This window comes from Coenobita brevimanus, chromosome 51 (genome assembly GCF_032717465.1).
Source record: "Coenobita brevimanus isolate Jiangsu-jjx chromosome 51, ASM3271746v2, whole genome shotgun sequence".
NCBI lineage: Eukaryota > Metazoa > Arthropoda > Malacostraca > Decapoda > Coenobitidae > Coenobita > Coenobita brevimanus.
The window spans coordinates 9,970,337-9,985,556 of record NC_137004.1 but is presented as its reverse complement, the minus strand read 5'-3'; the positions used below and the strand labels follow the sequence as shown (position 1 = coordinate 9,985,556).

At 43.6% G+C, this 15,220-nt stretch overlaps 1 protein-coding gene across 1 annotated transcript; it reads right to left on the bottom strand.

The window, feature by feature from the left end:
* Positions 1-261: 261 nt before the first annotated feature.
* On the bottom strand, positions 262-13,528 carry LOC145400171 (histone H2A-like). Its single transcript, XM_080272685.1, has 2 exons — positions 13,289-13,528; positions 262-381 (listed from the first exon to the last, which is right to left on the bottom strand). Exons 1-2 carry the CDS (start codon positions 13,526-13,528, stop codon positions 262-264), a joined length of 360 nt encoding a protein of 119 aa, XP_080128811.1.
* Between the last annotated feature and the right edge of the window lie 1,692 nt (positions 13,529-15,220).

Sequence of the window (15,220 nt, the reverse complement as noted above, 5' to 3'; positions counted from 1 at the left end):
ACCTACATGCAACCAAACGTAAATATAGCCAAAGACACATGCCAGCATTCAACACATACCACATTATACGCACATACATAGATGAGTGCATAATTACAGAAAGACACATATATACCAACACATTCATCCACACACAAAGATGATGATGATGATGATGATGCTGGGCAATGCCAAGTCTATTTCCTCTCAAGAAACGAATGTGGCTCCTAAAGGAGCCAATGGAGGTGAAGAAGAAGAAGGAGAAGAGCTTCTTGGAAGCGTTTACTTCTTCTCCATCTTCTTGGGGAGCAGCATAGCCGGGATGTTAGGCAGGACACCTCCCTGGGCGATGGTGACGCCAGAGAGGAGCTTGTTGAGCTCCTCGTCGTTACGGATGGCCAACTGCAGGTGACGGGGAATGATATGAGTGTCACGAGTCGGCTAGTGACATTGACTTTTTTTGGGAAACCGCGAACTCAAATGGAATCCCAGTTTATCATTCAGTTAACCACTCATTCGGACGGAAGCTTTGTCAAATCAATTTTTCATTGTCATACGTGATCGCCTCAGTGTAAGACATTAGCGCTTCCGCTGGGCGATTTGTTTTGGGCGCGTTTCGCTCACTCGACCGGTAAAAAATGCGGCCTATCGCTCCCATTTCTTTCTCACGAGTTTACTCAGTCCAGTGTTTGCTTTGACGGAGAGAGGTTCTGTGCTCCAGAAGTGTGAGAGAGAGAGGTGAGCTAGCACCCAGACTCGACTAGACCACAGTTCTCCAGTGCTCCCACCCTTGGTGATACACAGCATTCATTGACCAGTATTTCTTTTCGTTTTCCTAGTCTTAAGAGTTTAATTAAGGTGTTTTTCCTAGGCGTAAGAATTTAGCTCTTGTGTGAGTGAGTGAGTGCGATCTCATTAATTTGATTTTGAAATGTAACGTTAAATTTATTTTGTAATCAATAAATTTAACAGTTCCTTTTCTTGAGCTTAATATAACGTAAACTCTTGTTTCATTTCTCCGCAATTAAGCTTATTTCTCTCATAGCTCCTAGCTTGCATAAACGTTTGCCATTCATAACTGGTACTTAGGCCAGTCTTGTGTTAAGCTTAAAATCCGTTGTGCCTCCTAGGAGTTAAGCATCAGCAAGAACCTGATACTATTATTAGTATTAGTTATTTATTGTCAGGGGCGAAGTAAGTTTCTCCAGAGGCTAACAGTAACAGCAATTAATTAGTCTCTGCTGTGTACTGTTGAGAAAGTTTATAAATTCTCGTTCTGAGAAAATCGGCGAAGTAAGCCAGCGTAAATAATCATTGCTTGATGTAGCAAGACAATCATTGTCCCTGCTCTGCAAATTTATTATTGAATATTATTATCAATTAAATAATATAAGCTTTTATTTTTAAAAAACCCGTGACAATTGGCGACCTCATTCCAGGATATTAGCTCCTAGCTCTAAAGCTATTCACGAGATAGTGCTCACTCGTTCATATTTAGGTATTTATAATAAAAGTTTATAGGCACAAGTTTACTGGTGTTTACCGTTAATTTAGCAAGTGAATTTTTGCTTTATTAATTCATAGAGTACTTAACTCTATTTAGTACTTTATTTTTGGTAACGCTAGACGATTTTATTCGCTCCTGGGTAGCCGCCGTACCCATTGTGTTAATTATTGAGTCTTCTCAGTTATTGGCATTTTTGCTTTATTCTTTTCCAGTTAACTAGATAAGACTGGTCACCACTAGCTTGTGTCTGTACTCTTTACTTGTGTCATTAGCATTCGTTTGCGAAGCAGTCAGTACTCAGTTTCGTTTGCTTAATAAATTAGCGCCATGGCTACCACTGTATTTTTACAGGGAGCCAAAGAAATGGGTCTTTCGGACCCAACCGAAATTAAAGAGTATATACTCTCACGGCATAATCAGGAGCAGCGTGAGAAAGAGCGCGAATACGAGCGCGAACAACATGAACGTGAGCGAGAACAGCGCGAATACGAGCGCGAACAACATGAACGTGAGCGAGAATAGCGCGAACACGAGCTAGTACAAGAGCGAGAACAGCGCGAAGACGAGCGTGAACAACGCGAGAGAGAACTAGAACACGAACGTGCCAAGCGAGAAGCACGCGAAAAACATGAACTTGAAGTGCTGAAGCTCAAGCGAAATTCCTTGGCTTCAGACACATCTGGTGCAGTTAATCCAAGCTCCACTAGCGCTCTTCCTACACATGTCCTGGCGACCCCACGCATCAAGCTTTCTTCATGCAAGGAAAGCGAGCGAATCGAGCCGTACATAGCTCGTTTTGAGGACATGGCAGACGTGTATCAACTGGATGAGGCAGCTAAGCGGATCCAATTTCTTAGTTTATTTGAGGGCCCTGCCCTCGATATTCTCCACAGAATTCGTGGAGACAATCTCACGTATGAGATAATGAAAACTGCACTCAATAAGGCGTATGGTCTCACAGTAGACGACGCCAAAGTTCAGTTCATGCGAGCTCGTCTCCAAGACAAGGAGACAGCTGTTCAGTTCCTCGATCGTCTCACTGCTTACTTAAATGAGTGGATGGAGAAGTAAGCCAGCGTAAATAATCATTGCTTGATGTAGGAAGACAATCATTGTCCCTGCTCTGCAAATTTATTATTGAATATTATTATCAAATAAATAATATAAGCTTTTATTTAAAAAAACCCGTGACAATTGGCGACCTCATTCCAGGATATTAGCTCCTAGCTCTAACGCTATTCACGAGATAGTGCTCACTCGTTCATATTTAGGTATTGTTAAGGAACAGAGAAAGATAATGTACACTTTAAGTGAGAATACTAAAAATCACTACTGTCCCGTAAAGTTCCAGGTTCAAAACAAAAGAGTTAGGTAAAATTACAAGTTAAAGTTTAATGCTCAAACTAACAACAAAACATTCAGGACTCATAAAGATAATGTAATGGCAAAAAACAGGTTAAATATATGGTTAACTGCAATAGCCTCTATTAACACGAAATTAGCATGAGTAAATTTATCTAAGTCAGCCCTGATAAAATGAGATACCAGATAATACTCAGTGAATGCAAGATATATTATTACAGATACAAATATTATTAATGATGACTGACTTCCAAACTTTACATTAATTACGAAAACCTCACTAGGCCTACAAATCAACAACTCATGCTATACAGTACAAGAACAAGATGCAACAACACTTATACTCAAATTACACAGCTGCTAGATGGTTGGAGAATTCCTGAGCACTCACAATAATAACTGTACAGGGGAGGACAGAGATGTGAACAAAATGAGGAGTAGATCTAAGTGGCCATAAATGTAGAGAATGAGCTCATTATATAGGGGCCGGCAGAGCTTGATACAACTTGTAAGAAGGATGCGCAAATGAAGCCATGGGGACAAAGAGTTGACAATCCCGCTCTGAACAACAGAAAGGACGACTTACTCTACTATAACGGTAGAAGGGGGACTGAGGCAGAACTCGCTCGTGATCAAACATGCAGCATACTGTGCGTTAAAAATTACACAAAGGATGATGAAATCATAGGCTATGTAACACCTCCCCACAAAGAGAAAAGAAATTTACGAAGGAAATTTCTTATTACTCTAAAATAATCTGTCTAAAGTCTAGATAAGCAATCTGCAATAACATTTTCTTTCCCCTTGACATGTTGTATGTCTAATGAATGCTCCTGAAGAAGTATACTCCATCTTGTCAATCTCTGATTTTTATCTTTAAACTTACTAAGGAATTTCAGTGGGTTATGATCGGTATAAATGACCATGGGGTCAAAACCAGAACACAAATAAAATGAAAAATGCTGTAAACCCAAAATCAAGGCCAAAAGCTCTTTCTCAATAGTTGAGTAGTTCTTTTGAGGTGGAGTGAACTTTTTACTGTAATAAGATACAGGGTGTTCAATACCCTGATCATCCTCTTGCAGCAAAACAGCCCCAGCTCCTGTATCACTTGCGTCAACAGCCATCTTAAAAGGCTTAGCAAAATTTGGAGTAGCGAGCACTGGCTGACTTAATAGGATAGCTTTAAGTTTGTTGAAAGAGGATTCACAGTTATCGGTCCAGACAAATTTAACTCCCTTTTTCAGTAGGTCTGTAAGTGGTGATACAAGAATTGAAAAGTTAAGAACAAATCTCCGGTAATAACCTACCATTCCCAAAAATCTTTGTAGCTCTTTCCTACTTTTAGGTCTGGGAAGATCACTTATAACCTGAACCTTAGCTGCTGGTGGTGCAACATGTCCATCACCAATTACGTACCCAAGGTACTGAAATTTAGCTTGACCAAACGCACACTTTGATAAATTAGCTACAAGATTAGCCTGAACTAAACGCTCAAGAAATTTACTGACATGGCATAGTGATCTTTCCAGTTGTCACTGAAGATTAAAACATCATCAATATAAACAACACACCCTGCCAAACCCTCTGTTACAACATTCATGAGCTTCTGAAATATGGCTGGTGCATTCTTCATACCATATGGCATTACAGAACATGCAAAAGTCTTTCCTAGTGTTACAAAACATGAGATCTCCCTAGCACGTTCAGTCATAGGTACTTGCCAGTATCCCTTTAACAAATCAAACTTACTTATGTACCTAGCCTTTCCGATCTTGTCTATGCAATCTTCCACACGAGGGAGAGGGTGTCTGTTTTGGTTATCTGATTAACACGTCTGTAGTCGATGCAAAGCCGCTATGACCCACCTGGCTTAGGGACTAGAGTGACAGGAGAACTCCACTCGCTCTGACAGGGCTCAATTATCTTGTGGTCCAACAGGTAGCCAAGCTCCTTCTGGATGAGAGGAACTTTCACTGGGTTCACACGGTAAGGAGGCAGTTTAATTGGCTTTGCGTCTCCAACATCGACATCATGCATCAACACAGTAGTTCTTCCTGGAGTGGCACGGAACACTTGCGGGTACTCCTGCAGTAATGCCGAAAACACCTGCCTTTCCTCGGGAGGTAGATGAGAAAGCTTAGTCTGGAGATCATTCATGATATCAGGATTCTTCTCCAAACTATCACTCAGGCTCATACTGCATGGGAGAGCTTCACTTGCAGACTCGGGTGGAACAGCTACAGTGCAGACTGGATTATTTTCGTCCCGCCTGTGATATAACTTTAGCATGTTGATGTGACATAGTTGCTTGTTCTTTCTACGATCTGGTGTGGTGATGACATAGTTGACATCACTGAGTTTCTTCTCCACGAAATAAAGACCACTAAACTTGGCTTGAAGAGGTTGCCCATGCACCGGTAGCAGAATCAAAACCTGATCTCCTGGCTGAAAGTGGCGTAACCTGGACTTCTTATCATACCAAGTCTTCATCTTCTCCTGAGCAGCTCCTAAATTCTCTCTCTCCAGCTGTAAAGCAGTGGACAGCCGTTCTTTGAACTTCATCACATACTCCAGCAGGTTGACGTCATCTTCCTCCGACAGCCAGCATTCCTTGAGTAACTTAAGGGGTCCTCTTACTTCATGGCGAAACAGTAGTTCAAAAGGTGAGAAGCCCAGTGATTCATTTGGAGATTCTCTTGCGGCAAATACAACGAATGGAAGACCTTTATCCCAGTCTTTCTGATGTTCCAAACAGTATTTCTTGAGCATCGATTTGAGTGTTTGATGATATCTCTCCAACGCTCTTTGGGTCTGGGGATGGTAAGCTGAAGACGTGATCTGGGTGATGCCCAACTCTTTCAGAGACTGCTTGAAAACATTTGACATGAAATTACTTCCCCGGTCTGACTGTACCTCCTTGGGCAGACCAAACTTTGTAAAAAACCCTAGCATTTCCTTAACCAGGTTCTTTGCTGAGATATTTCTAAGTGGAATGGCTTCAGGATAACGAGTAGCCATATCAATCAGGGTCAACACATAAGAAAATCCTGAAGAAGTCTTAGGAAGAGGGCCCACAATATCCACCAACACACGGGTGAATGGCACCTCAAAAGGAGGAATGGGAACTAGAGGTGCAACCTTTTCGGTCTGATTACACTTCCCCACAACTTGACAGGTGTGACAAGACTTACAATACCAGGAAACATCCCTGAAGATACCTGGCCAGTAGAAGTGTTTCAAAATGCGTGCCACAGTTTTCCTCACTCCAAGGTGTCCTGCCAAACTGGAATCATGAGCCACTCTAATGATATCCTGCCTACAAACACGAGGGATGACAACTTGATGTACAACCTCCCACTCACAGTCGGGTGATGCTGTTGGGGGTCTCCACTTCCTCATAAGTACTCCTGACTTTACATAATAACAAGTAGAAGCACCGGCTGACTCTTCTTCACTGTAAGCAGAGTTAGCTAGAGCTTTCAACTCAGGGTCAGCAACCTGCAACTCAACCAACTTTTGACGAGACAAATTATCAACACTACGGGGTACTGCCTCATCTGGTGAGTGGTCCAAATTAACAAGAAAAGTGTCAGCTAGGATAACATCATCATCATTATCCTCTAAATCACCAGTAACTTTAGACTTAGCCCTAGTGACAGCACATGCAGGGAACACATCAGGGACATCACAATCCTGGGACGCAGCCACTGGCTCACTAGACAACTGAGGAGCTGGACACACTTGACTTCCACCAATATCATTTCCAAGTAAGAAAGTTACACCTGACATTGGGAGTGTCTCAACCAACCCAACCATAACGGAACCATTAGCAAAACTAGACTCTAAATTCACTCTGCACAGAGGGACAGAGAAGTAATTATTCCCTACACCTTGTAAGATTACAGTTTCATCAGAGGAATTAACATTAGAGCCTAGAACACTGGTCAGCATAAGGGATTGGCAAGCACCTGTGTCACGATATATTTTAACTGATTTCCTGTCATTACTGTCCAGAGGACTGACAAAACCATCAGACAGGAAATTAGCACATGAACTCTTGAGAGTGTCACCCACGTTACTGCTCAAAAGAGGAGCTTCATCATGAGGATTTAAGTTACCCCTCAAAGCAGGTTCAATTAACTCAGTTAAAGAATTCTGGGAACTCTCAAGAGTGGACACTAGACCAATTGACTGAACGTTGACTGAATATTTAAAGACTCCTTTTTGTTCACATCACGCTGTCTCCTGAAACATTTCTCCGTAGTATGACCAAGCTTACTACAATAAGTACTTTTACTTTTCTGAAATCTAGAGGTGGAGCTGGTATTTACTTCCTGAGAAACATCATCCTTATTCTCTTTCCTGTTACCTGTACTCTGAGTAGAGGCAACGTACTTACTCTCAGCTTTCCTTTTTTCTCTAGAATATCTCTTGTGGGTGAGAACATATTCATCAGCTAAAACTGCAGCATCAGACAAATTATCTATTCTTCTCTCATCAAGATATAGGCTTACATCTTTATAAATACACCTATTGAAGTCCTCCAGCAAAATCATCTGCTTAAATTTACCAAAATCAGAATCCACATTCTTAGAATTTAACCACTGCTCTAACAAATCTTCTTTGATTTTTGCATACTCAACATGGGATTGCTTATCTTGCTTGTAAGTTGTCCTAAATTTTACTCTATAGGCTTCAGGAACAAGCTCATAGGCCTTAAGAATCAAGCTCTTAACTACATCATAATTATCAGATTGATCCTGAGGCAAAGATGCATAAGTTACTTGAGCTTTACCGGTGAGAACAGTTTGAAGGAGTACTGGCCAATACTTTTGGGCCAATTAAAACCTGTAGCTACCCTCTCAAACAACTGAAAATACTTTGTTAAATCAGATTCATTAAAAGGAGGGACAAGTTTAACATTTTTAGCCACATCAAAATCATCAGAGCTAGATGATCCAGTTCCACCTTGTTTCATGCGATACTCATGGTCTGCCTGAATCCTAGCAATTTCAACTTGTGCCTCAGCCTCCTTAGAACGGGCCTGAAATTCAGCCTCCTTAGCACGAGACTCCGCCTCCTTAGCCTGAGCCTCCTGCAGGGCTAGCTGTAACTTAGCTAATTCAATCTGCGTTTGCTCATTTGGAGGAGTTACATTAAACAAGCTTTCATTAATCATGTCAACAATTTGATCTTGAGAATGATGAGAGCGAACAGCAATTCCCAATTGTTGAGCAACAAGCTTAAGTTCATTCTTTGTTCTGTTTTCTACATCACACACTGTTTGCACATTTGACAAAAAATCTTTGGCTTCATCAAGTGTAGTAATAGTAGACATCATGAATAAGTAACAGTCACAAAATATCAAGCAATATCCTTAATGATAATATCCTGAATATCCTGATATGAGGTCGCCAAATTTATGTTACGGAACAGAGAAAGATAATGTACACTTTAAGTGAGAATACTAAAAATCACTACTGTCCCGTAAAGTTCCAGGTTCAAAACAAAAGAGTTAGGTAAAATTACAAGTTAAAATTTAATGCTCAAACTAACAACAAAACATTCAGGACTCATAAGGATAATGTAATGGCAAAAAACAGGTTAAATATATGGTTAACTGCAATAGCCTCTATTAACACGAAATTAGCATGAGTAAATTTATCTAAGTCATCCCTGATAAAATGAGATACCAGATAATACTCAGTGAATGCAAGATATATTATTACAGAGACAAAATATTATTAATGATGATTGACTTCCAAACTTTACGTTAATTACGAAAACCTCACTAGGCCTACAAATCAACAACCCATGCTATACAGTACAAGAACAAGATGCAACAACACTTATGCTCAAATTATACAGCTGCTAGATGGTTGGAGACTTCCTGAGCACTCACAATAATAACTGTACAGGGGAGGACAGAGATTTGAACAAAATGAGGAGTAGATCTAAGTGGCCATGAATGTAGAGACTGAGCTCATTATATTGGGGCCGGCAGAGCTTGATACAACTTGTAAGAAGGATGCGCAAATGAAGCCATGGGAACAAAGAGTTGACAATCCCGCTCTGAACAACAGAAAGGACGACTTACTCTACTATAACGGTAGAAGGGGGACTGAGGCAGAACACGCTCGTGATCAAACATGCAGCATACTGTGCGTTAAAAATTACACAAAGGATGATGAAATCATAGGCTATGTAAGAGTATTTATAATTAAAGTTTATAGGCACAAGTTTACTGGTGTTTACCGTTAATTTAGTAACTGAATTTTTGCTTTATTAATTCATAGAGTACTTAACTCTATTTAGTACTTTATTTTTGGTAACGCTAGACGATTTTATTCGCTCCTGGGTAGCCGCCGTACCCATTGTGTTAATTATTGAGTCTTCTCAGTTATTGGTTCCACGCGTGAGGGGATAATTGACCTTATGCTGCGTATACAGCTAGAGAGGTCGTGGCCTGCTGAGCTCATAGCACAGCTTAAGATCTGCCAGGTGAAAGATGCCAGCCAAATGGCAGAAAAGGCTGACGCATTCTTTACTGCATACGGGTATCAAACTCGTAAGCAAAACACCTGGAGCAGAAAAGATACTGCCAAGTGTGGGAAGCCGTCTCAGACTGAATTACAGCACCAAGGCCATTCTCAGAATAATGGCCAAGGTCCAAAACCGCAGTTGAAGGACCAGGGGCAAAACACTCAGAAACCTGAGTGGAAGAGGTATAACAAGTACCCTAACCAGCAGCAGTATCAGCCACGCAACCGACCGTCGGGACAAACTTTTTCACCACCAGCTCAAAAGAGGCAGGAAGCGAACGCAGCCTTCATTCCTCAGCAGCAGCACGGTGGTCACGTCCCTACCAGTATGGGTACTTCCCCACAGTTCACTAGTCCCACAGTGACAGTGAACCCCTCTCCACAGATGGCCAATGTTCCATCTTCCCAGGCAGTGAGTACAAACCCTCAAGTAAATAACCCTCAAGGCACAATGTTTGCCGCATCAATTCAGCAGCCTCATGAGTGGCTAGCTGTTCCTCCACAGGCCCTCCCACAGGTGACTACCTTCCTTGTTCAGCCAGGGTTTGTGGGAGACATTCCTGTGAAGGTCCTGAGAGATAATGGATCCTCAGGTTGCTCTGTCAAGCAGAGTCTAGTTCGGCCTGAGCAGTATACAGGTCGACAGATCCATGCAAACCTTATTGATGGATCAGTGAGATTGATCCCTGAGGCATGTATCCAGGTGGCATCTCCATTTTATACTGGTACGACACTTGCAGTTGTCATGCCAGAACCTTTATTTGACCTCATCATTGGCAATATTTATGGTGTCAAGGATAGTTGCACCGAACATGACGCTACTCAGACTTCGGCTGCTGCGGTAACACGAGCCATGGCTGAGGCTCCAGATTGTGTCACCCCAGTGATCATTGAATCGCCGCAAGATCTGATGTGTAGCCAACTTGTACAAGAACAACATTCTGGCCCGACACTTGCTGCCGTGCGGAATAAACACAAGGGTAGAGTGATGAAGTATTCAGAGGGAGGTCGAGCCAAGTTCCTTCGTAAACAAGGACGGCTCTACCGTGAGTCACGAACACCCGAGGGTGAGGTTCGACTGCAGTTTGTCGTTCCCGCCAAGTACCGCCAAGCAGTGTTACAATGGGGTCATTGTTCAGCCTCAGGAGGTCACCTGGGCAAAAGGAAGACCCAGGGCCGTATCCGAGCTGACTTTTTCTGGCCAGGGATGGGACGAGACATAGATAGTTTTGTTCGTTCCTGCAGTGTGTGTCAAGGTAACACCACTAATCAGGGACATGTCCTTCCTGTGCCGTTTGTAACCACTGCTGTAATCTCTGAGTCAGTTGAGAGACAGGGTAGTGGTGAAGTGGGTGCAGACCTGATGTCTCGCCCATTGGCCCCACAGGACACAGTATGTCCAGGGCCTGTACATACATATTATGTACCATAAGTTAAGGGGGAAGTTTGAGAGAGAACTCCGCAGAGCCGACTCGAGGCTATGGAAGACCCGAGTTTGCACAAGGATTCTCAGCTCCCCGATACTAATATAAGAACTGTGGGTTAAGGGGGAAGTTCGTGAGAGAACTCTGCAGAGGCGACTCAAGGCTATGGAAGACTCGAGTTTGCACAAGGATTCTCAGCTTCCCGATACTAATATAAGTACTGTAGGTTAAGGGGGAAGTTCGAGAGAGAACTCCGCAGAGGCGACTCGAGGCTATGGAAGACCCGAGTTTGCACAAGGATTCTCAGCTCCCCGATACTAATATAAGTACTGTAGGTTAAGGGGGAAGTTCGAGAGAGAACTCCGCAGAGGCGACTTGAGGCTATGGAAGACCCAAGTTTGCACAAGGATTCTCAGCTCCCCGTTATTAATATAAGTACTGTAGGTCAAGGAGGAAGTGAGAACTCCGCAGAGGCGACTCGTGGCTATGGAAGACCCGAGTTTGCACAAGGATTCTCAGCTCCCCGATACTAATATAAGTACTTGTAGGTTAAGGGGGAAGTTCGAGAGAGAACTCCACAGAGGCGACTCGAGGCTATGGAAGACCAGAGTTTGCACAAGGATTCTCAGCTCCCCGATACTAATATAAGTACTGTAGGTTAAGGGGGAAGATCGAGAGAGAACTCCGCAGAGGCGACTCGAGGCTATGGAAGACCCGAGTTTGCACATGGATTCTCAGCTCTCCGATACTGATATAAGTACTGTAGGTTAAGGCACAGGTTGAGGACCCGTGTGCAGTTCGAGGCTATGGAAGACCCGAGTTTGCACAAGGATTCTCAACTTGCCGACACTAATCATGTGCTATAATTAATGGCGACCTCGAATGTACGAAGCTTAGGCTGTCACTTGTATTTTTCAGCTAGAGCGTACTTTTCGTAGCATGTACTGATTGCTAGGTAGAGAGAGTAATTGTAACGTAATAAGAATTTTGTCTCATTGACACTTTTGATGCTCCACCTTAATTGGTATTGCAGGTACAGCAATGGGTGTAGCAGTTTTGCTGTGCGGGCCAGCTGATCGTCTGCCTCACGCTGCCACCTCTTCTCCTCTGCCTTCGTCGTCGCCATATTATTATTTACTGTGTCATTTTACACGTGGGTACAGTTACACTACAACTGTCACACCTACACCGTGTATTACATACACCACGCTACACAACAATTAGTTGTCAGTGTAAATGTAGCGAACTTTTCGCTCAGTTTGACCTGAGTACAGGATTTTCACCGTTGTCACGGAGTTTTTCCCTCAAGCTTGCTTCTATTAACGTAAATACGAGGTTTTTTCGCTCACTGGCGACTGCGACTTTCTCCTGTAGCAGGATAGCACACACACCACAGTGTGATTCTTGTGTGACTGAGCAAGGATTTATACCTATGTATATTGAAGTCTTTCTTCTGAAGGAAGAAAGATTTAATTTTCATGGGGCGTAATGTCACGAGTCGGCTAGTGACATTGGCTTTTTTTGGGAAACCACGAACTCAAGTGGAATCCCAGTTTATCGTTCAGTTAACCGCTCATTCGGACGGAAGCTTTGTCAAATCAATTTTTCATTGTCATACGTGATCGCCTCAGTGTGAGACATTAGCGCTTCCGCTGAGCGATTTGTTTTGGGCACGTTTCGCTCACTCGACCGTTAAAAAATGCAGCCTATCGCTCCCATTTCTTTCTCACGAGTTTACTCAGTCCAGTGTCTGCTTTGACGGAGAGAGGTTCTGTGCTCCAGAAGTGTGAGAGAGAGAGGTCAGCTAGCACCCAGACCCATCTAGACCACAGTTCTCCAGTGCTCCCACCCTTGGTGATACACAGCATTCATTGACCAGTATTTCTTTTCGTTTTCCTAGTCTTAAGAGTTTAATTAAGGTGTTTTTCCTAGGCGTAAGAATTTAGCTCTTGTGTGAGTGAGTGAGTGCGATCTCATTAATTTGATTTTGAAATGTAACATTAAATTTATTTTGTAATCAATAAATTTAACAGTTCTTTTTCTTGAGCTTAATATAATGTAAACTCTTGTTTCATTTATCCGCAGTTAAGCTTATTTCTCTTATAGCTCCTAGCTTGCATAAACGTTTGCCATTCATAACTGGTACTTAGGCCAGTCTTGTGTTAAGCTTAAAATCCGTTGTGCCTCCTAGGAGTTAAGTATCAGCAAGAACCTGATACTATTATTAGTATTAGTTATTTATTGTCAGGGGTGAAGTAAGTTTCTCCAGAGGCTAACAGTAACAGCAATTAATTAGTCTCTGCTGTGTACTGTTGAGAAGTTTATAGATTCTCGTTCTGAGAAAATCGGCGAAGTAAGCCAGCGTAAATAATCATTGCTTGATGTAGCAAGACAATCATTGTCTCTGCTCTGCAAATTTATTATTGAATATTATTATCAATTAAATAATATTTAGCATTTATTTTAAAAACCCCGTGACAACGAGTCTTCTTCTTGTCACGGGCTGCGTTGCCAGCCAGCTCTAGCACTTCAGCTGCTAGGTAGTCCATGACTGCAGCCAAGTAGACGGGGGGACCAGCACCCACACGCTCCGCGTAATTGCCTTTACGAAGGAGACGGTGGATCCTGCCGACAGGGAACTGGAGCCCAGCCCTGCTAGATCGGGACTTGGACTTTCCCTTCACCTTGCCACCCTTGCCACATCCGGACATGGTGTCTGTCTTATGTCGTCGTTGGAGTAGTAGTAGTACGACCTTCAGGAGAAGACTAATGCGTCACCTGCGCTGTTTGTTTGTTTGTTAAAGATTTCCCCTTCGTTTAAATGGAAGGGGCCGGGCCATATGTTAGCCCAGTCAGTGAATTTAGGCGTAGCTCAGTAAGTGGTAGATGCTGCCGGAGCAGTCTCTTGACTGGTACAAATATATATATGCACATATACACGTATATATGTGCATATTCACACACACATGCACACACACACACACAATCATTACACACACACACATACACACAGATATACTTGCATATCAATGGACATGCATATTAGGTGGGAGGAGGGGCAGAGCGCACCACCTCAGTCAATATTGGGAGAGGGACCGTGGCTACAACATAGGCTGCAGCATTTCTTAGAAAGTTAATGGATCTGGCTGCATCATGGGTTCTGGGAATATCTGGGTTCGGAAGAGGTCTTTTCCTGATGCGTGAGGTGGCTGGGCATCTGAGAAGGTAGTGCAGGAGGGGGTAGAGTGTAGTGCTTGACAGTGCTGACATTCAGATTCAGGGGCTTCGTCATCGTCGATGATTTCGCTGCAGCATTTATATCCCAGGCGAAGGCGGCGCAGACGAGTGAGCATGTTAAGGTTGGATCTAGTGGTAGGTGGTAGTGGCTTGTAGCGTGTGGCAAGTGCATACCATCTAGTGGAGGGGGAACGCAGTTAGACATATAGGCGGTGGTCATCCTTATTTAATCTGGCTGCCCTTTCTCTAATGGGGACTCCCTGCCTAGCTCTCGTGATGAGCAGACCTCTTGCCAGTCTCTCTCGAGTGTTGGACTGTGCCTCAGTTACTGAGGAAGCTTTTTCGGGAGTTTTTCCTGTTTTTGGCCCTTGCAGGACTTAGCCTAATTTACTTAGGCGATTTTTCTCATTTTTTTTTCCTGCTTCTGGGTGGACTCTGTCTCTGACAGATAGCCTTGCGAGCTTGTGTGTGTGAGTGTGTGGGTGTTTTGTGAGTGTGTTTGCATGTGTGTGTGTGTGTGTGTGTGTGTGTGTGTGTGTGTGTGTGTGTTTTTCCGGCCGCCGTTAGTGTCTCTCTGCGTGGTACGAAGCCGAACCCTGAAGGGCTGTCGTTAGGGCAGTTCCATGAGGGGGGGCCATTAGGGCCTGGTTATAGAAAGCGCAGAGAGCGGCTCTGATAGATTAGGGAAGACCCAAAAGAGGCAGTGGCGGGGCCTCCCACGTCGCCCTTTAGAGGGTGGGGAGCATAGGTAGCCCGTCACTGTAGGGACCTGCCGGCTTTTTCTTAAGTTTATTGTTTTTTTCAGAGTGAGTGCTGGTGTATCTGTTTGGGTGTCTGTGTGAGTGGCATTTTTGTGTGATTGTGTGACTGTCTCTCAGGGACATGAGACGGATCCAGATCCCCAGGCCTACAGGGCCACCGCGCCAATCCCAGTCACAGCAGAGGACAACTCGCCATGCTGCCACGCCAGGCGCGAAGCGAGAGTGGCGTCTCTCAGATGCGAGCTCTCACTCGTCGACGTCTGGTGACGTCTCTGCCTCCTCTGCTTCTTGTCGCCCTAAAGGGCAGGTCCCCCGCGTGAGGGCTGTTGCTTCAGCCCCCCTTCCCACTTTGGCACGGGCAGCTAAGGTTGCACATGTCCATGAGGCTATGGAGGAAGCTGTTTC

What these genes read in the sequence shown, in the direction of transcription:
- LOC145400171 (XM_080272685.1), bottom strand. Translation starts at nt 13,528, where the DNA reads ATGTCCGGATGTGGCAAGGGTGGCAAGGTGAAGGGAAAGTCCAAGTCC. An exon ending in AGAAGACTCGTTGTCACGGG is followed by an intron (nt 382 to 13,288) that starts GTTTTTAAAATA and finishes CGTCACCTGCAG; the next exon opens with TTGGCCATCCGTAACGACGA.